We start from the raw sequence: 22,799 nt of genomic DNA on the forward strand, positions 1-22,799 counted from the left end.
AATGACTGCAGATGCTGGAAACCAGTTTCTGGATTAGTGGTGCTGGAAGAGCACAGCAGTTCAGACAGCATCCAAGAAGCAGCGAAATTGACGTTTCGGGCAAAAGCCCTTCATCAGGAATAAAGGCAGAGAGCCTGAAGCGTGGAGAGATAAGCTAGAAGGGGGTGGGGGTGGGGAGAAAGTAGCATAGAGTACAATGGGTGAGTGGGGGAGGGGATGAAGGCGATAGGGCAGGTAGGAGAGAGTGGAGTGGATAGGTGGAAAAGGAGATAGGCAGGTAGGACAAATCCGGACACGTCATGGGGACAGTGCTGAGCTGGAAGTTTGGAACTAGGGTGAGGTGGGGGAAGGGGAAATGAGGAAACTGTTGAAGTCCACATTGATGCCCTGGGGTTGAAGTGTTCCGAGACGGAAGATGAGGCATTCTTCCTCCAGGCGTCTGGTGGTGAGGGAGCGGCAGTGGAGGAGACCCAGGACTTCCATGTCCTCGGCAGAGTGGGAGGGAGAGTTGAAATGTTGGGCCACAGGGCGGTGTGGTTGATTGGTGCGGGTGTCCCGGAGATGTTCCCTAAAGCGCTCTGCTAGGAGGCATCCAGTTTCCCCGATGTACAGGAGACCGCATCAGGAGCAACGGATACAATAAATGATATTAGTGGATGTGCAGGTAAATCACTACTTCACCACCCTTACCCTGCCACCCCCTTTATCTGCAGCTCCCTTGACACCCACCCCCAGTCCTGAAGAAGGCTTACACCCAAAATGTTGATTTCTCCATTTCCTGATGCTGCCTGGCTTCCTGTGTTCTTCCAGCCTCCTGTTCCTCTTCCTTGGATTCCAAGGTATCTGCAGTTTTTTTTATTGTTCCGTTCCCTTCCTCAACATGTCTATTTCCATTTCTGGAGATAGATTGGCCAATGATATCCATTACAAACCCACATTTACTTTGACTATACAGCCTTACACTATGCTTCCTGTAAAGACTTCATCCTATTCTCCCATTATAAGTAAGATAAACCTAAATTCAAGTGAATAAAGTTTCGAACGCAGAGCTCAGCATCACAGAGAACACCATCGCACACTGAGCCTGTCAGCGGAGACAGGTTTATTTTGTGTCAGGGCTGGGTAAACGTGAGTGCTTTATATTCAGTTCGGAATGATTGTGACAGGTTTGAATGTGGACTACGAGTCCCAGCAGCCTCCGTTAGAGATTTGCGTTCCGCTTCCTGGAGCTGGGAGTTTCTGAGCTGAAACAGGTTAGAATTGAACTCACAGAGAGAGAGAGAGAGAGGCAGCTGTTAGCCCTGACAGTGTGTTTCACAGAGTGCTGTAACCCGTCTAAAGATCGGTGTCCAGAGCTGAACTGAACATTCTGGGGCTGTGTAAACACTGATACGTGTTTATAACACAGACGGATCAAGGACATACCTCCTTTTCTGAAGGCGTGAACATATCTGCGACTGTGCTGAATCCTTGAGTTCGAAATGGCCAGTTCAAAGGTAATGTTTCACTCATCGTGGTTTTAAATTCAAGAGTTAGCTCCACTGTTACAGGTCAAGGGGAGGTTGTCTCCTGCTGTTGTGATTTTCCCTTTGCCCCCTGTTATATATCTGTGCTTTTTTTTTGTTGCCTAGCTTCCTCTTATTTCGTGAATGGTGGCTCGGGAAGGTGCAGGGGCAGTAACAAACTGTTCTCACAGGGTAAAACCAATGACTGCAGATGCTGGAAACCAGATTCTAGATTAGAGTGGTGCTGGAAGAGCACAGCAGTTCAGGCAGCATCCAAGGAGCAGGAAAATCGACGTTCCGGGCAAAAGCCCTTCAGGAATAAAGGCTGAGAGCCTGAGAGGTGGAGAGATAAGCTAGAGGAGGGTGGGAGTGGGGAGAAAGTAGCATAGAGAACAATAGGTGAGTGGGGGAGGGGATGAAGGTGATAGGTCAGAGAGGAGGGTGGAGTGGATAGGTGGAAAAGAAGATAGGCCGGTAGGACAAGTCATGGGGGCACTGCTGAGCTGGAAGTTTGGAACTAGGGTGAGGTGGGGGAAGGGGAAAATGAGGAAACTGTTGAAGTCCACATTGATGCCTTGGGGTTGAAGTGTTCCGAGGCAGAAGATGAGGCGTTCTTCCTCCAGGCGTCTGGTGGTGAGGGAGTGGCGGTGAAGGAGGCCCAGGACCTCCATGTCCTCGGCTGAGTGGGAGGGGGAGTTGAAATGTTGGGCCACAGGGCAGTGTGGTTGATTGGTGCGAGTGTCCCGGAGATGTTCCCTAAAGCGCTCTGCTAGGAGGCACCCAGTCTCCCCAATGTAGAGGAGCGTGGACTGAAGTGATTTGGAGGGCTCTCACAACTGGGTGAAATCCTGATGACATTTTCCTTTTTGTACAATGTAACGTTATTAGCCAGGATGATAGTTTCCATTCAGAACACGATGAAAGCATTTGATTGAGACACCCCTTATTAACATGGGACAGCAGAGAGAGGTTACAGGATGAAAGTCTGTATTTCACTAGAGGAGACAGATACTTAAGTGTCTGTTGGTTACTTTTAATCTTGGCATCCTTATGCTTAACTTTATCCCCCACTCTCTGGGTATTGGCACGTTTGGTTAATGCCAATTGATGTCTTTTATGGCAGAGTTGTGTGTAAGTTCTTTACTTACCCTGTCTTTTCTCCTCTGTGTGGATTTGACATGCAATTTAGCAATTTGAGGTAAATCTGCTCAGTCATGAAGTGTTTTTCTGTGTGTTGCAATGCACGTTATTTTCATCAGTTCCACAAAGAGTTGCATATGTTGCTGAGCTGAACCAACCTCTGAAACATATTTAACTGGGATGTGTATTTCCTGCATCAGTTCAAATTGTTACAAAATAACTTGAAGTAATTCTTGATCATGAGCAGGAGGCATACAGTCATAGAGATGTACAGCACGGAAACAGACCCTTCAGTCCAACACATCGATGCTGACCAGACATCCCAACCCAATCTAGTCCCACCTGCCAGCACCCAGCCCATATCCCTCCAAACCCTTCCTATTCATATACCCATCCAAATGCCTCTTAAATGTTGCAATTGTACCAGCCTCCACCACATCCTCTGGCAGCTCATTCCATACATGTACCACTCTCTGTGTGAAACAGTTGCCCCTTAGGTCTCTTTTATATCTTTTCCCTCTCACCCTAAACCTATGCCCTCTAGTTCTGGACTCCCCGACCCCAGGGAAAAGACTTTGTTTATTTATCCTATTCATGCCCCTCATAATTTTGTAAACCTCTATAAGGTCACCCCTCAGCCTCCGACGCTCCAGGGAAAACAGCCCCAGCCTGTTCAGCCTCTCCCTGTAGCTCAGATCCTCCAATGCTGGCAACATCCTTGTAAATCTTTTCTGAACCCTTTCAAGTTTCACAACATCTTTCCAATAGGAAGGAGACCAGAATTGCACGCAATATTCCAACAGTGGCCTAACCAATGTGCTGTACAGCTGCAACGTGACCTCCCAACTCCTGTACTTAATACTCTGACCAATAAAAGAAAGCATACCAAACACCTTAGTGGGTGGCACGGTGGCACAGTGGTCAGCACTGCTGCCTCACAGCGCCAGAGACCCAGGTTCAATTCCTGCCACAGGCGACTCTCTGTGTGGAGTTTGCACATTCTCCTCGTGTCTGCGTGGGTTTCCTCCGGGTGCTCCGGTTTCCTCCCACAATCCAAAAATGTGAAGGTTAGGTGAATTGGCCATGGTAAATTGCCCGTAGTGTTAGGTGAAGAGGTAAATGTGGGGGAATGGGTCTGGGTGGGTTGAGCTTCAGCAGGTCGGTGTGGACTTGTTGGGCCGAAGGGCCTGTTTCCACACTGTAAGTAATCTAATCTAATCTAAACCTTCTTCATTATCCTATGTACCTGCGACTCCACTTTCAAGGAGCTATGAACCTGCACTCCAAGGTCTCTTTGTTCAGCAACATTCCCTAGGACCTTACCATTAAGTGTATAAGTCCTGCTAAGATATGCTTTCCCAAAATGCAGCACGACTTAATTGAATTTCAACAGTTGTTATTTGTATAAGGCACACCTTCTTTATAAGGGGATATATTTTATGTTTTTTATATGTTTTTTTAAGCAGTAAAGGTCTGTGATCCTTACTTCATTGGAATACTGAAGGAGAAGCAACATAACAAACACTTAATTTAAAATTGTTTTTGTCGGCTTGAAGTGTTCCATTCCCAGTTCATTCTGTGAATTGATGTAGTAACATGTGGAACCTTCACACATACTTTCTGCTTCCATTCTAACAGTCAACACCAACACATTCCTATGGAATTCAGACCCCTCCTGGCAGACTCCAGTGTGGGGAAGGGGGAAGGAGAGTTGTGGGGAGAGGGGGTTGGGGGGGAAGGTGGAATTAGGCAGTTGCAGTGTGTGGGGGAACAGTAACTCCCCGGGAATTTTTACTCGTGGATTGGTTAATTAAGAACCAGAGGACAAGCCTGCTGACCAGTTAAGGATAGTGGGCATGTCCTCTAAGCCAGAGGGCCAATAGGAACCATCAGTAGGGTGCCTTTAAAGGCAAGTGAGGATGGGGTCACGCCATTGAAGGTTGCCCTTCTCCAACATTTCTCAAAGTTAAAATAAAACCAAGAAGCCACTGTTGGCGAGTTTGGGGGAAACCTTTCCATACGGTGTCCCATGACTCCAGCTGAAAGCCAGCAGACTGGCTGGACCTCTCTGAGGATTTCCCCTCCCTGCACCAAGGCCTGCTGCATGGAAGCCAATTCCAGCCATCTACCATATTCCCCGCTGCCCTTGGAACTTGGAAAATCCCTACCAACCTCTCTCAATTGGCCTTTAACTGATTGAGATCCCCTAACTCCCTCCCCATCCAGTAAAATGACCCAGTGTGAAGCTAGGGAACCAGCCGACAGTTGGTGCTATGACATTGTATGTAAACACACCCCTGTCAGGGGCAAAGAAATATGTCTCACCTGTTTCTAAAGGGTAGAACAAAGCAACTAAGGCTGCCAGGAGGGTTTAGAAGTTTATCTTTAGAATTAATATATTGGGACAGTTCAACAGAATATATTTCCAATTTATCATGTAATCATACCTTATTGTTTCAGCAATATAATATGGTGAATGTATTTTGGATATAGGTTTGCTTGCTGAGTTGGAAGGTTCATTTCCAGGTTTCGTAACCCAAATACATAACATCTTCAGTGGACCTCAGGCGAAGCAATGCTGAAAAATCCTGCTTTCTATTTATATGTTTGGGTTTCTTTGGGTTGGTGATGTTATTTCCTGTGGTGAAGTCACTTCCTGTTCCTTTTCTCAGGGGGTGGTAGATGCGATCTAACTCGATGTGTTTGTTGATAGAGTTCCGGTTGGAATGCCATGCTTCTAGGAATTCTCGTGTGTGTCTTTGTTTGGCTTGTCCTAGGATGGATGTGTTGTCCCAGTCGGAGTGGTGTCCTTTCCACTGCATCAGAACATTACTTCAACGAGCCAATACACACTGCAGCACAAAGGAACTGTGCAGAGAAGAGGCAAATCACCTACACCATATATTCAAAAAGAATGGGTACCCAATGAACACAGTCTGCCGATTTCTCAGCAACAAACCCAAACAAGCAGACAAAGCACATCCAAAAGCCCTAGCCACTCTCCCCTACATCAAAGACATCTCGGACATGACTGCCAGACTACTCAGACCCTTTGGCATCATGGTAGCCCACAAATGCACCAACACACTAAAACAGCAGCTAATGAACTTGAAAGATCCTATACAGACAACGAGCAAAACTCATGTCATTTACAAAATACAGTGCAAGGACTGTAACAAACACTACATTGGACAAACAGGCAGAAAACTAGCCACCAGGCTACATGAACACCAACTTGCCACAAAAAGACATGACCCTCTCTCACTAGTATCCTCACATATGGATGAGGAAGGACACCACTTTGACTAGGACAACACATCCATCCTAGGACAAGCCAAACAAAAACATGCACAAGAATTCCTAGAAGCATGGCATTCCAACCGGAACTCTATCAACAAACACATCGAGTTAGATCCCATCTACCACCCCCTGAGAAAAGGAACAGGAAGTGACTTCACCACAGGAAATAACATCACCAACCCAAAGAAACCCAAACATATAAATAGAAAGCAGGATTGAATTTCTTGGTATGCAAGTCAAGTCAAACTTTGCAGTAAATGCCAATGATTTTCATTTCCACTAGGAAACCAAACTATGGGGTGGAAGATTTGTAGGAACCGTTGATCCGATTATGGAGAAGTTTAATTCCTCCATATCTTATGATAAGCGAATGTGGGCTGAAGATATTAAAGGAAGCAAAGCTTACGTAAAGGCTTTAGAAAAAGCTGGATTGGTAACGAAAACGGAAATGGATCAAATTCTAAATGGGATGGACAAGGTAAGAAACTTTGCATTGAACTGACCTAACTATTAAAGTGATGAGGTCTCCTGTCGTTAACTCAACTGTAGTCTCTTAGTCTCTCCACAGTCAGTTATTGAAGAGTCTTGTGAAAGTAAAACCACTCAGAGTTTTGTTTCACTCAATTTTATTTTTGTGTTCATGTGCAAATTGTAGATTGGGATTTTCTGATTGACAGTTCATAGTTGACCTCCAATGGACAGGAAAGTGCTGGACTGATGAGCATGCCAGTGGGGCATTCCATGATAGTCTGTTTGTTCAAACCACTCACAAATGACTACTAAACTACAATGGCTGTCTCACCTCCTGATACACTGCAACATGTGGTGGTCTCAATCAAAGAATCATCAAACCCAGTAACCAGGGCATCGTGCCAGAGTAAGGAATCTGATCATTAAGAAGTTTGGATGTAGTAAGCAGATGGATGAGGTGCAGTCTGAGTTATTCTGCTTTGAAGTTTCATCGTTTATCTAAATGATTTGGATGTGAGCATAAGAGGTGTACTTAGTAAGTTTGCAGATGACACCAAAATTGGAGGTGTAGTGGACAGTGAAGAAGGTTACTTCAGATTACAATGGGATCTTATCAGATGGGCCAGTGGGCTGAGAAGTGGCAGATGCAGTTTAATTTAGATAAATGCGAGATGCTGCATTTTGGGAAAGCAAATCTTAGCAGGACTTATACACTTAATGGTAAGGTCCTGGGGAGTGTTGCTGAACAAAGGGACTTTGGAGTCGCAGGTTCATAGCTCCTTGAAAGTGGAGTCGCAGGTAGATAGGATAGTGAAGAAGGCGTTTGGTATGCTTTCCTTTATTGGTCAGAGTATTGAGTACAGGAGTTGGGAAGTCATGTTGTGGTTGTACAGGACATTGGTTAGGCCATTGTTGGAATACAGGGTTGGAGGATCTGAGATATTGGGAGAAGTTGAAAAGCCTGGGGCTGTTTTCCCTGGAGCGTTGGAGGCTGAAGGGTAACCTTATAGAGGTTTATAAAATTATGAGGGACATGGATAGGATAAATAGACTAAGTCTTTTCCCTGGGATTTGCGGGGAGGGGGTGGTGGAGGGGAGGGGGGGGGGAGCGTGGGGTGGGGGGGTGGGGGGGTGGGGGTCCAGAACTAGAGTGCATAAGTTTAGGTTGAGAGGGAAAAGATATAAAAGAGATCTAAGGGGCAACATTTTCACACACACAGTGGTACGTGTATGGAATGAGCTGCCAGAGGAGGCTGGTACAATTGCAACATTTAAGAGGCATTGGGATGGGTATATGAATAGGAAGGATTTGGAGGTATATGGGCTGGGTGCTGGCAGGTGGGACTCGATTGGCTTGGGATATCTGGTCGGCATGGATGGGTTGGACCGAAGGGTCTGTTTCCATGCTGTACATCTCTATGACTCTCTCTAATTCAGTTAGCAGATTTTTTTAGGTCTGATGGAAAATCTTGCTGTTTGAATCCCCTTCTCTTTAGATATGATTCGTGTTTTAATTTATTTATGGAAGTTACTATTGAATCTGCTTTGTTCTCCCTTGCACTTGGAGCACTCCAAATTGTATCAACTTTATATATGTTTTTAAAAATGTTTCTTAAATTTTCTGTTTTGGTCTTGCTAATTATCTTAAATCCATCCTCTGATTACCAACATTCCTGCAGAAGGAAAGAGTGTCTCATTGACTTCATCAGAACTTTTCATTGTTTTGAACACCGCCATTTAATCTTCTCTTAACCTTCACTGCACTAAAGGTCTCGATCCCAGTTTCTGCCTTACATAAATCTGTTAAATAAACTTGTTGCAGAATGCAGTGCTCATCTTCTTTCAAAGCCTAAACGCCAATGTTTCTGAAAGCTGCGACTCTGATTCTCACTGGAGGAGATGAGATTACCTTTGCACAAATGGAGCTGAAAGATTTTACTTTCCAATTGATAGATTTATGAAGAATGGCAAAATGAAACTTTCCAGATTAAAGAAGGAGATGAGGACATTCATACAGCCCATGAACGAAGACTAAAGGTAAGAGTGGTCACTAAGTATATTTTTCTCAAAATGTGAGGTTTTTTTTGAAAGCCTAAGTGAAAGGACAACCTCAGGAATATTCCAATTTAGGTTTGGCATTGCAAGTTGATTTGATGAGCTGAATTACGTTCCCTGATGTTCTGATTCTATTTGGTTCAAAATCCATTGCTAGTCGATGCCATTATCTTAGTGTCAGTCTGTGGAATAACTTTCTTATCAACTGGCCAAAAACAAGAGAGGGCTGGAGAAACGCAACAGATCTTGCAGTGGGAGGAAAATCGATTAATGTTTCGAAACTCCATTCTGACGAAAGGTCACTGGGTTTGACAAATTAACTGTGATTGTCCCAGTACAGTTTACGCCAACCTACTGAATTTCTCTAGCACTCGTTTTATGTTTCAGATTTCCAGTATCCGCAGTTCTGTATGTTTGTGTTATCAACTGGACATGTAGTTTGATATTAATTAATCTCATGTTTGGATAGCAAGGAATACAAGAAAAGAATTGACGCATCAGAAACAGTCTCAATGACAGGTTATTGATTGGCACTTAAATTTGTTGATCTATGTAGCAATTAATCATTAAATACAGTAATCACTAATCATTCTTGGATTGAGCTAATGGACATTGCTCTTATTGGATCTGCTGTATGTGAGGGATAAATCCTAACTATCTTGATTTGCTCATTCTAATCTGTTTTTAAGCTCCCAAGGTAGCCCCTTGTCAATAATTGTTTCAAAATGCTGTATTTACTTTAGGCATTTTACTGATTGTAAAGTGGGAATTTTAAGCTAATTTTTTTTTTAGTTTTTTTGCTTTGTGAATAGTTTGGTTTCTATGCCTCCCAAGTTGTTTCATGAATAATGTAAATATTGACTAACCTTAATGAGTAAGTAACTTAATGGAAGACTATATTTATTAATCAAAATTGATCTGGAGTTTGCTTGTAAATAGTTTTTTTATTTAAGGTGCTACCAGCTGTTAGTTATTGTTATTTAGTAATGCTTTATATGGCACTGCTAAACATTCAAAGTAGCAAAAGGAAAAATGCTGATGAGGTTTTGAATGATGAGTTATGGGAAAGAATCAAAGCATTCCACTTTAAGGAAGATTTTAACAAGGGAACGGCATGTAACAAAGTTGAGGGGTTTGGGGACTACAGAGTGCAGAAATCTTTATGATTGAATACTCTGAAGGTACTGCTATTGCAATTGAAGGTTTTTACAATTTTTTTGGGACTGTAGTTTAAATGTAAGATAAATTATGTCTTCTTGATAGTTGATCCAACTGGTTTGATTGTTAGAGATTAAATGCTGGAATTGTTTTACTGAGAAGAAGGTGAAAATTGTTTATGCTTGGTGACATTAGCAGTAGAGTTCTTGTAGCCAGCTAACTTCGAGGCCTGAACTTTCACACAGATGGAGAGCCTCTCCATCTCTACAAAATTGGCCGGAGAAGCCAAATTCAGAAGTCTCACCCCCAAATATAAAACCCACTATTTTTACAGAGGTATGTTCTAATTCGCACATCTGGAGTCCAGAGAGGCACTTATACCTATTAAAGTGCAGTTGCCTCAGGATGATCTGATTTTCGTTAGTCGGATGGGCATAATCTGATTCTATACTTTGGACCGGGTACGAGAGAGTCTAAAGTTGTCAGAGTGCTTTGGAAAGGTAGGCTACACTTTTTTGGATATGGTTCTATGTCAAATTCAGTGATTGTGAACCATCCTTTCGGAGCACTCCAGTGCTCAAAGGCATATTGAAATATGAGTGTGGAAACACTTTGGATCTGACAAGTTCACTGGGACTCTCAAGAGGACCATCTCGGCATTTGTCATTTTGATCTTTGAATATTTGAATAAAAAAGCTGTCCTCTGACATATGTTTGAGGGCAATCATTGCAGGATAAATGCTGCATGACTGATGTCACAATCATTCATTATCACACCAGAGTTCCTGCCAGTTTGATTTACAACTCCAAGTGGTTATAAATGCTTTGAAATGGGATTTGAATTCAAGTGCTTGTTTTTTCATTAGGGATTAAAGAAAATTAAACACATGGAATGGGTTTATATCATGAGCCCTTCCCTTTAAAAGAGTCAATTCAGTCGAGGCTGTGAGGCGTGTGTGTTGGAGTGCTTTTTGTTTGGTTTGCCTTCGTTGCCTTGACAAATTGGCAGTGTACCAAGACGGGCCCTCACCAGAATCAAAATCCGACTTTCTGGGACACCTTCTCCTAATCGTTGTTCTCAGGTTGGTCTTGGGGAGTCAAGAAGTTCAGGATCAAGTCTCTCAAAGCCTCAGGAAAGTGTAATTGGTATTGCATTAAACACAATTGTGCTATAAGCCGTTTCTTTTTGAGATGAAAGAAAGTTTGGATCAAGAATCAATTGTTAGCATTTCTGCCTATGCGTGGCATTAATGTGTTTCACATGGCCTAGGGGCAGAGGGCTGAAGAAGCCTTTATTTTTGGTCAGAATACCGACTCTTCTACAGATCAATGACTATCACAGCAGAGGTTGTGTGTGGTCAACAGACAGAAAAGGTTGCATGACTTTGCAAGCTAATTCTGGGAGGGAGACGGTCTTTAGTCAGAGAGGCATCTTCTCCAGACATGGGGAGATTTGGTCTGGCCGGGGGAATAAAGAATCATCAGAGCAGGCTTTCCTATTGTGGTAGATTTAGGAAACTCTCCAAAACATAACAAAATTGTCCAAAGATTATCACTCACATACAGTAAAACAGAGATACAGGGACATATTGAAAGATGGGACAAGTAAAGTCTGTTAGCTAGAATTCCCGAGACCATATGATATGTGACAGATCTAAAATAAACCTCATGCATATGTCAACACAGAGTCACTAGTACATCTCCCAAGGTAATGGCTCATGGTGAGTTAATGAACAAGTTATCTTTTAACAAGCGTATTTTTAATAAAACCTGACAGAAAAGAATTCATCTCTGAGAAAGTGAGGACTGCAGACGCTGGAGATCAGAGTCGAAGAGTGTGGTGTTGGAAAGGCACAGGATCTGACAAGTTCGTGACAGGAATTCCTGATGAAGGGCTTATGTCTGAAACATTGATTCTCCTGCTGCATGGATGCTGCCTGACTAGCTGTGCTTTTCCAGCACCACAGTCTTCGCCGAGGAACGATTTCATGCTGCACACCAGAATTTGTCTTTAGTCATCTACTTTCAAGAACATAAAAATCATCCGCAAATACCATAAAGCCAATTAGTGTTATTGAAAGTATATGTTGCCTACAAAGAGGAGTATTTAGTCAACTATTTTTGTCTGAGTGCAAAAATATTAAGAGTAATGATCATGCCCTCTCATTCTTTTCGTTAATAACTTAAAGTTTGAATTGATTTAAAAGATTTTACAGAGATCATAACACACGAAAGAGATGAAGGTTGCACAAAAGACTCCGGTTGATTTGTTTCTGCTGTCAGCCCCCTGGCCATTTATGCTTTTCTCTCCAGTCTTGAAAACTGTGAAAGATTTAGAGAGAAGTCTGCGCAAGAATAGAACATTTGTTCACTTGTTCAACTGCATACAATTAGTGGGAGAAATTTGTATTTTTTTTTAGGAATTTCTAAAAATTAGGAAAACTTGTTTTAACAGGTTCATAGATTGCAGCATAGTGTCTTCAACAAGAATAACAGGTTTCCCTGTAATTGGATAGCTTTTTCCAATGGTTTCTCAGAACTATACTCCACCTGTGAGGAACCTGTTTCTCATGGTTTTCCTCCCTTGGGCATCATACAAGGTCCAGGGAAACTCCTAACATAGACCCAAATTCAGACTCAGCTTTAAGCCTAAAAAATTCAAAAGAAATTGGAACACCACTTTGTCATCGAATGTAGAGGTTGGGAGGTTTGGGGCCTTTTGGTGACTGATGGAGATCAATACCCAGAAAATCCTTAGTTAAGAAGGGAAGCTAAGCCTCTTTGGATCCTTTCAAACCTCTTGCAAGGGACTTGAGTCAGTGGGGACCCTGAGTCTTACTGTCACTGCTGGGATCTCATGTATCCCACCACGCTGGGAAAAGATTCCAACAAAAATTGAGCAGTGCTGATGGCACTCCTTACCAATTCGGGGAAAAAAAAATTGCAGTGTTGGGTCCAGGCATGCTGTAGGGACAGAGATAATTTCACATCTTAGGAAACCCTTGCAAGCCACAGAGAGGTACAAAGGGAGTGAAGACTTGATTTACTGAATATCTGCTCTTTTACACACTCTGTAAACCTGCAAATTACCTGAGCTCCCCAGGCAAAGGGCAAATGAGGAGATTGTTTTTGAAACATTGATTGGCCATTTCTGGAGGAAGTAAAATTGGGGACATTACCCTTTAAAACATTTTAAATGGTTGAATGGGTTGATTTTGGGACAATGTTTTCCCAGTCAAGATTAGAGTGGTGCTGGAAAAGCACAGCAGTTCAAGCAGCATCCGAGGAGCAGGAAAATCAACGTTTTGGGCAAAAGCCCTTCAAAAGCTTTTCCTTGATGGAAAAGCACAGGATTTGCCCGAAACATCGATTTTCCTGCTCCTCAGATGCTGCCTGACCTGCTGTGCTTTTCCAGCACCACTCTGATCTCCAGCATCTACAGTCCTCACTTTCGCCACAATGTTTTCCCAGGCTGTGGAAATCCAAAACCAGGTGATCATTGTCTCAAAATAAAGACTGTTTGGGACTGAGACAATGAGAAAATCAATCACGCAAAGGATTGTGAGATTGTATTTTTTTTTAATCCCAAAGTTCTGTAGCTACTCAGCTGTGATGCATATTCAGTAGAGGGGTCAAAACAAAGAGAATTGGGAGATTTAGGATGGAAAATGAAGCTAAGATTATCCTTAAATGGTTCAGTCTACCCACAGTGCTCCAGCCTAATGTGATTGGGTTGAATTTTAAATGGCTTCTGAAATGGCTGAGCAAGCCACTCAATGACTCAAGATGGTGGCTCACCCTGACCTTCTCAAGGACAATTAATACTTTTCACAATCAGCAATGCTCACATTCCATGAAAGAATATTTTAAAAATACGGTATTTTATTTTAGACCTCCTGGTTCACACACTGCATGTCACAATGACCTTCAATCTGGTTGAATTGGCACTAACACATTCACTGTCGAAGCCACCGCACTGAAACAGACACTGGAGACTGAGTACATGCTCCTCTTGATGTATTTTTGTTGAGGTGGGGAAGCAAGCCTAATACTCTATGACTTAATACTGAGGGTGGACAGATGCTGACATTTGCAGACCACTGGCCAAGTGTAGTTAAGTATTTGAAGATTAACTGAGATTGTAACTGACCACAATATAATGCTGCCCAGACCATAAAACTGTAGGCATGTACAACCAGGAGACAATGGGCTACCATTTTAAAATCGTGGAAGGAAGGGACATTCTAACTGATATTAAGTGAAAGATAAAAGACTGATTGATAGAAAACATAATAAGTATGTATCATTTTCTAAATCTTCAGCAAAAAAATTTGTCTCAAGGAATGAAATTTCATGTTGACAAGATTAACATTTTCGGGCCTGAGATGTTATTCAGCAGTAATTATCCCTCATTATGCTGTTTTCAATTAACTTTGCTTCTGAACGCTTTATACTTAATTTTTCTCAGCTATTTCTATTTCAGAGCAATTCATAAGCTCAGAAGATCATTGCATTGAAGTTATGTTTGTACGTACTCTATTGGTGAATGCAACGTGTGGAAGAGCAGGGAACCTCTGACAGCAGTGTTTATTGTTATCTGTTGCTGTCGTCTTAGACAAAGTTAATGTCTCATTTGCCTTGGAATATTGGGCCCTGATAGTGTGACTACTGATATTAGAGCAAAATCTGGGCCATATTTGTATTTGCAGATCTCATATAATGTCAACAAAAATTATTAATGTCTTCTGATCTATTCTGATTTAAAAAAAACATTGGTGTGATTTTCTTTTACTTTCAGGAATTGATTGGAGAAGCTGGAGGAAAATTGCATACTGGTCGAAGCAGGAATGACCAGGTAAATTGGATTTGTGTTAGCACCATAATGTCTTGCAGTGCACTAATAATGCAGTTGCTGTGGGTATGTTTGCCGAGCTGGGGATTTGGTGTGCAGACATTCCGTCCCCTGTCTAGGTGACAGCCTCAGCCTCAGTGCTGTGGAGCCTCCTGTGAAGCGCTGCTATACTATGTCAATTGGAATTTATTTGGTTTTGTTCCCATTACTTTTGGTTGCTCGTTGCAGTGGTCAGTATACTGAGTCTAGGTCTATGTGTTTGTTGATAGAGTCCGTGGATGAGTGCCAAACTTCTAGGAATTCTCTGGCTGTCCTCTGTTTGGCTTGTCCTATGATCATTTTTGTGTTATTCCAGTTCAATTTGTGGTCCTTGTTGTCCGTGTGTATAGATACTAAGGACAGCTAGTTTAGTGGCTAGTTGATGTTCATGAATGCAGATTGCTAGTTGTAAACACATTCATGAATATCACCTAGCCACTAATCGCTACGACCAGCTGTTCTTAGTATCTACACACACGGACAACAAGAACCACAAAATTCAACTGGGATATCGTAAACAATAATAGGACAAGCCAAACAGAGGACAGCCGGAGAATTTCTTGAAGATTGACACTCATCCACGGACTCCATCAACAAACACACAGACCTAGACTCAGTATACTGACCACTGCAACGAGCAACCAGAAGCAGCTGGAACAAAACCAAATAAATTCCAATTGACATAGTATAGCAGCGCATCGCAGGAGGCTCCACAGCACTGAGGCTGTCACTTAGACGGGGGACGGAATGTCTGCACACCAAATTCCCAGCTCGGCGAACATACCCACAGCAACTGCAACCAGCACCCGAGCTACAAATCCCTACACAAACCTTGTGCACCAATAATACTTATAGATTACGACTGTTGTATATGGAAATAGGAGCTTTGAGTAATGTTGCTGTGATGTCAGAGAGGTACGCATAACTGGGTATAAATACCACAGTATGGGTGGAGTTAAAGCTATCTGGAAAGACTACTGGAAGAAGCATACTTGAATATGTGACTCCCTGAAGGCGAGGCAGAGAATACGTGAACATGAAGACACTTAAAAAAAGGCTTAGTAATTTCCTAAGTCACTGCCTAGTAAAGGATTGTTGTATCTGATAATGTTTAGTACACAAGTCTAGTAAATAGTGTTACTTTGAACAATAAGCCTATAGACAGTTGTTGACTTGCCTTCGCCTCAACCAGTCTGTCTGGATCCACAATTTATTACATCGCATATAAACACATGACAAAATATGGAATTAGCGCAAAATACTGTGATGCTTGAAATCTGACCTAAAAACAAAAAATATAGGAGAAACTGAGCAGGTCTGGCAGTATCTGTGGAGAGAGAGAGTAGACAGACAGAGATAATGTTTCAAGTCCAGTATGATTTTTTTGTGAAGCATTTTCTGCTTTTATGGCAAAAGATGGTGTTAGCTCAGGATACACTGCCAAAGAAATCATGTCAGTTGTGAAGATTGAGAGGCAGACCTGAAAGTATCTGGCTGGAGAAACATTCAGAAAACTGACTTTTCACATGATCTCTGGTACAGCTTTAATAAAAAAAGACAGCACATGTTAAATATCCAGGCTGAGACTTTTGTGAAGAAAAGCCACCGAGGAAAATATATACAGTACACCAAACAGCAGAATCCTGCAGAAAAGATCATCACACGTAATCTAATCATTTTACAGCTTGTTATAGTGAAAATGAGTTTTATAAAGGCCATGAGACCAACAAAACAAAATGTGCCCGAGCATCTAAGGGGTTACGTTTGGAAGCAGCCAATTATCGTAACCCAAAGCAGATTTGTTCCCATGAAAAAGGGAGGTAAAACCTTAGAGTCACCTGAAAAACTGGACTGGGAAGCAAAATTATGACTTACATCAGTGACCTAACAGCCTATAAACCACTCTTTTGACGGTAGGTTAAAGGAAAAGCAAGTTCAGATTGATTTTCAAGTAGATAGATTGGAGAAATCCATAATAATAATAAATTACTAGAATGTGGAGTCTTAGAACTCTAACAGGAACAAAAGTGTTTCTTTTTCAGACATATTTGAGTTTTTAATGCAGCATCTGTGGATTTTAAAAGAGGAAACATTTTTGAGTCCAATATGACTCTTCACACAACAAAGAATAACATTACTGCGTTTATTGTTATAAAGGCTTTGCATTTTTCCTTGTTTCCCCCCACGACCCCAATTCTTTTACCAATATTTTAAACTTTGTCTGACCCACAAAATACTAACACCGTTTCTCTTAATCTACTCTATTTAAGCCCTTCGTGATTTTGAAGGCCTTGGTTAAATTACTCCTCAACCTCTGCTCTCAGGAGAAATATCTCAGCTTCTCTAATTTCCCACATTAACTGGCTGTCATCCCAAACATTATTCCAGTAGTGTATTATCCAAGGCCTTGAAAACCTTTTACAAGTTCACTGTTTACATAATTGGTAATTTCAATTTCCTTCACAAGGATACTGTGGTGAACTATGACATTTTAATTGAGAGCATTTAATTCAGCAAAGACCATGGATTACGTCCTGAGGTGATTTATTCTCTTTGGCTCAGTTTTAATTATCCTAGTTGTTGAAAGAGACGTGGCAAGAAATATTTTGAGTGAATTCTAGTGAATTGAGGCAAGTAAGCTTCACTTAAAACTTAAATTGGATGCAGTTTTACCATGATAGCTTGCATACTGTTGACGTATTTTATACGTTTGCCAATGAGCTATAAAATGTCAATTTAGAAATGTTTATCTTTTGGTATGAGATGAAGGCCTTTTTGAAAAGAATCCACTTCAGTTGATTTTGCAGCAATTCCCAAGATGCTAATTAGACCAATTTTTTTGCATCATTGACCTCACATTGGGCTGTGTGTTGATGGATTCAGATAATGAACTTCACACTATTTGCCATTCTAATATAGTATATGCCTAACCGAACACAATGAATTTTTTTTTACAGGTAGTAACTGATATGAGATTATGGCTACGAGATAATATCTCCATTCTGATGGATCACATGCTGCAGTTGATTAAAACAATGGTTGAAAGGGCTGCTGTGTAAGTTTTATTCTGTGTCTCTTTGCAGTTAGAGTGTAAAGGATTTTTAAAAAGTAATCCACAGATAACAAATTTATCTGAAATTATTTGTTCAATCTATGTCATAGAGTCATAGAGATGTACAGCATGGAAACAGACCCTTCATGTAATGCAAGCTGAGCAGAAAATCCGATTTCCATGGGGAATGTATACTTACTCAAAGTAAAACTTTTGGGCTTTGTCTATTGTGGTTCACTTTGTGTGTTGACCATCTAGCTACAGCATCATGATTCTGTCACGATGTATGGCACTAGTATAGCTAGGGTTAATCACAGACACCATTTTTCTTCAGATTTATCTTTCGAACTTGCCCCTAAGCTCCTGTGTAGTAGGTGCTGAGCCCATGAACTGCTCTAGAGTATGCAGCTGTCTGACACCTCCCTTGAATGACCATATTGTTTCAGCATGAACCCAGATACTGGCTCTCGGAAGGCTGTTGACCATGAAATGAGATTATTATTCAAATCAGGGCCATACGTGTTCCCGTCCCCTTTGCGTGCCCACATTTCCTGCATGAGTTACTTTGATGAGCGGGAGCAAAGACTGTGACTATTTTTCAACTTCCCTTTTATTTTGCCTATAGTTAAGGGAAAATAACAACTGCTGTAAAACCCTATTCAGAATCAGAAGACGGTTCGGGCTGTTGAGGTCAGCAAAACTAAGTCCTATTTTATTTATTTTCATTCCATTTTACCTTTACTGTACATCACTTACATCAGAAGGCCTTAGTATAGAAAGGAAATAATTCAGCTGGAAAGGGTTCAGAAAAGATTATCAGGATGTTGTTAGGATTGGAGGGTTTGAGTTATAAGGGGAGTCTTGGTAGGCTGGGACTTTTTTCATTGGAGCGTAGGAGGTTGAAGGATGACCTTCTAGAGGTTTATAAAATCATGAGGGGTGTAGATAAGGTGAAAGGCAGATGTCTTTTCCCTAGGGTGGGGAATTTCAAGACTGGGGAATACTTTTAAGGTGAGAGGATAAAGATTTAAAAAAGACATGAGGGGCAACTTCCAGAGGAAGTGGTGGAAAGTGGTACCATTACAACACTTAAAAGACACTTCTTACTTGTGTACTTATCTAAATGTTTGGAGGTCGATGCGTCAAATGCAGTTTAGTTCGGGATTGTAGTCGGCATGGATTAGTTGGACCAAAGGGTCTGTTCCCATACTGTATAATTCTGTAATGATATGAAGTGGGATTGTTGGTGTATTTTACCTTCCCTGCCTTTTCCTTGATTCTTAATAATTGCTACTTAATGAGCTGTACCATCAAACAAACCATTATTTTACTATTGAAGGGGGTGATTAAACTTGGATAGTGAAGGCCAGACAGACTGTCACTGTAAGAAATGTAGGTCCCTTTAAGAGTAAACCAGAACAGTTCCAGAGTTGATTGATAACAAGTGACGTTCATTAGGCTTTGCACTGCTAGTGCACCTATCTCTGGGCCACCAGGCATGGGTTTTCAAGTCCCACTTGCTCCAGAAGTGTGTCATAACATGTCTCACAATATGTCTGAGCAGGTAGGTTAAAATAAAATTTGTGTCTGTGCTGTTTAAGCCTAAACAGTAAGTGGCTATTTTGTCGACAAGGATAAAAACTGTATGATATAAAGTTATAGGAAGAATTATTATTCTGCCCTTGGTAAGTTATGCTTGTAAATTGATGTGTTTTAGTTTGTATTGTAGTGAGGTATTTTTTTTAAAAAAGAGCTAGATTATAAGGGCTCTTGTGATGGATTGGTAGTGTCCAGGGTTAAAGGCTAATCTGCTCCAGAGGTGTAAACGGTAACGTCATCATGGTTTTACTGAACTGCAGTCCTGCTCTCTAATTAGAGAGCGATGACTGGTGGTGGTTTAACCTGAGGGTCACCACATTTCAGGCAAAGGGAAAGTTTGAGAAAGAGAATCCTTCATGGTAACCTCAGCCAATTCAGGTGCTGAACCCATGCAGTTATCATAACTCTGTATCACAACCAACCATCCAGGCGACTGAGCAAAATAACCTTCTAACCAGACATGGTAGCTCAGTGGATTACACTGCTGCCTCACAGTGCCAGGGACACAGGTTCAATCCCCGCCTCAGGCAACTGTCTTTGCACATTCTCCCCGTGTCTGCGTGTGTTTCCTCTGGGTGCTCCGGTTTCCTCCCACAGTCCAAAGATGTGCAGGTTAGGTGAACTGGCCATGCTAAATTGTCCGTAGTGTTAAGTGTAGGGGAATGGGTCTGGGTGGGTTGCTCTTCGGAGGGTCGGTGTGGACTTGTTGGGCCGAAGGGCCTGTTTCCACACTGTAAATAATCTAATCTATCTAATCTAATCTAAATTATCCATAGTGTCCAAATATGGGATGTGTGGGCTAGGTGGGTTAGCCACATGGAATGCAGGGATAGGGTAGGTGGTGGATTTGGTGGGTTACACTTCAGAGGGTCTGTGTTGACTTGATGGGCTGAATGGCCTGCATCCACACTGTAAGGATTCTGATTTTTGTAGAATAAATCACATTGTAATGTGATGTGCATTAAAGACACCACTTCACCCAGTTGTAAGTATACCTTTAGCTTAGGAATTTAATGGATCTGAAGATCTGGGACAAATATTGGAATAGCTTTTATTACATTTTTGTAGATAGGGCATGTAGGTTTAACATATTCATGATGATCAACAATATGGACAGAAAAACTATAGTGGACAAAGATACAGGAAAGTGGGACAGTAGACACCTTGATCACTACAAAATTCTTCGTGAATAATGGCGATGAATATGTGAAAGATGGATTTCGGGATGTGTAGAAACTTAAATTTTATAGTAATACATACTCCTGCAAAAAGTCTATTCAGCAATGGCTTGTGTAAAAGAAGCCATGCAATAATTGATGACCTGTTACACAAATTAGTGGCAGATCAGTTGAAATGTAAGTTACAACCAATACTGGCATGGGTCATACATACAAAACACTCTTTAGGGGATATGGCCCAAAACCCAAAATTGTCTTCACTGCTGTATGACCAACCTCCAGCATTAGGAGCAACAATCATCTTTTTTTTTTAAATCCAGCTAAGTTCATTATATGTTGGTTAAAAAGTTTCCCTTAAAAATGAGGTATCAGAAAAAAAGTGTTGAAATATCCCATCAGACCATCCAAGGAGATTTCGGTCCTGGTGACCATGGTTTACTATAAGAAGGGAGGACATGGAGTGGAAATGGCCAGGAAAGGCTATTGGACAAGATGGGAAAGTGTTAATAGTAGAACACAGAAAAATATTAAAGAGGGTGAAAATAGACTTTGCATGTCAATTTGTAAGTAATATCAAGAAAGGCAGCAAGAGCTTTTTCAAATGTATGAAAAGAAAGAGGAGGAAAAGTATGAATATAGAATGAGGCTGTAGAAGTAATAATGGGGAACTAGAAAATGTCAGGAACTGAAGAACATTTTATATCAGTCTTCATTGTAGAAGACACTAATAGCATTCCAAGAATTCTAAATTATCAAGGAGCAAAAAATGGAGAGCAAATACAACAGCTATCACCAGAGAAAAAGTACCAGGGTAACTAGTTGGGTTAAAGACCGATAAACCCCTGGATCTGATGGGATACATCTTAGGATATTAAAAGAAATAACTCTAGAGACAGTGGATGCATTGATGGCAATCTTCCAAGACTTCTTAGATTCTATAAAATTGGAGGATTGGAAAAGTGCCCATGGATCACTTTTTTAATTCAAACATGGAAGGAGACAAAATTCAGGAAATTATACACCAATAAGCTTAGTATTTGTTATTGGAAAATATTTAGCAAGTATGATAAAGGATGTAAGAGCAGAACATATAGAAATGCATAGTAGAATCAAAGAGTCAGCATGGCCTTCTGAAGAGAAAATCGTTCCTGAACATTTCATTAGAACCTCTGAGGAAGGAGCAAGCAGGATATATAAATTGTAAGCTGTTGATGTACTGCAATGTATTTGGATTTTCAGGAAGCATTTAACAACGTATCACATGTTTGTCAACTTAATAAGGTAAGAGCCTATGTGTTGGGTGTAGTATATTAGCACTGGTAGAGGATTGGTTAACTATTATAAGACAGAGTTAGGTTAAAGAGGCAATTTCCTGTATAGAAATTTGCAGCTAGTAGAGTGCCACAGGGATCAGTGCTGAGGCCACAAATACTGACAATGGACCATGACATTGGGGTGTGGTGTTTTTCAGTAAGGGTAGTTCTGTTAACATTAGTGTGTTCTGAACTGAAGGCAGACCCATAAAAGTTCTGTTGGTATTATAATGGAAAACTTTACGGTATTATTATGCTGTTTTTGTGAGGGGCACCAATGAATTGGAGAAAGCAAATATCAATCAAAGTTGGAAGGAATTCAAAATTGGAGGATGTCAAACAGGTGAAAGTTAGAGATTAATGTATATTGCAAATATCTGTAGCCCCAGCATTGAAGGCTGTGCTCCTCACCTAGGCATATGTGTTTTGGTGATGGGAAAAAGCCATTCGGTTGTGTGTAATAAATATTTGTGGATATTTCTTTAAAAAGAGCTGGGTTCTTAAGGCTCTGTTATGGTACCTCTGAGCCAGAATGCAAGGGTTCAAGTCCCACCTGCTCCAAAGTAGGTAATAACATCTTTGAACAGATTTGATTTTAACAAAAGGAAAAAAAGAGCTGAACCTTCCCAAGTGAGGAGTTAGCTTGTGGACAGGGAAATGGTCTAAAAGGGAAAGGTGGAAACTGGTGTTTGTGTTAAACAATAAATTTGCAACGAAACAGTTTCAAATCTCTAAGCCTTTTCTTGCCTTATTGAAATGTCTATCACAGGCTGTCATGTACAGTTAAATGATTCCCCTCTTCATGGGTTGTCTCTGCTCATTTCAATTCTTTTCTTTTGTTAATTGCCAACTACTTTTTCTGTCTGTCCCTCAAGCATATTATTCTGTTACTGAATTTTTAAAATAGTTTCTGTTCCATGTGTTAATAATAATGTATCCTTTATCCATTAGGGAAATTGATATCCTTTTTCCTGGATACACTCATATGCAAAGAGCACAGCCAATTCGATGGAGTCACTGGATTCTGAGGTGATCACTATTTTAGTTGGTGTTAAATTAAACACCTGAAACTTGGAAGTCACGTGGCAAGTGAGAATATTTATCAGGTCCACAGTTATTTTTGTTAAGACAAAAAAA

The 22,799-nt window shown here is 41.2% G+C and overlaps 1 protein-coding gene across 1 annotated transcript in view; it reads left to right on the forward strand.

The window, feature by feature from the left end:
* Positions 1–1,260: 1,260 nt before the first annotated feature.
* asl (argininosuccinate lyase) overlaps positions 1,261–22,799 on the forward strand; it is a 39,194-nt gene continuing 17,655 nt past the window's right edge. The window contains exons 1-6 of the mRNA XM_043718575.2: positions 1,261–1,496; positions 6,229–6,423; positions 8,370–8,453; positions 14,428–14,484; positions 17,478–17,575; positions 22,614–22,691. Coding sequence (XP_043574510.1) covers positions 1,482–1,496; positions 6,229–6,423; positions 8,370–8,453; positions 14,428–14,484; positions 17,478–17,575; positions 22,614–22,691 — 527 coding nt within the window. The 5' untranslated portion in view covers positions 1,261–1,481. The remainder of the gene's footprint in view (positions 1,497–6,228; positions 6,424–8,369; positions 8,454–14,427; positions 14,485–17,477; positions 17,576–22,613; positions 22,692–22,799) is intronic.

The sequence above is a fragment of the Chiloscyllium plagiosum genome, unplaced genomic scaffold (assembly GCF_037043375.1).
Source record: "Chiloscyllium plagiosum isolate Xiang-an unplaced genomic scaffold, Cpla_swu_hap1 HiC_scaffold_31, whole genome shotgun sequence".
NCBI classification, from domain to species: Eukaryota; Metazoa; Chordata; class Chondrichthyes; order Orectolobiformes; family Hemiscylliidae; genus Chiloscyllium; species Chiloscyllium plagiosum.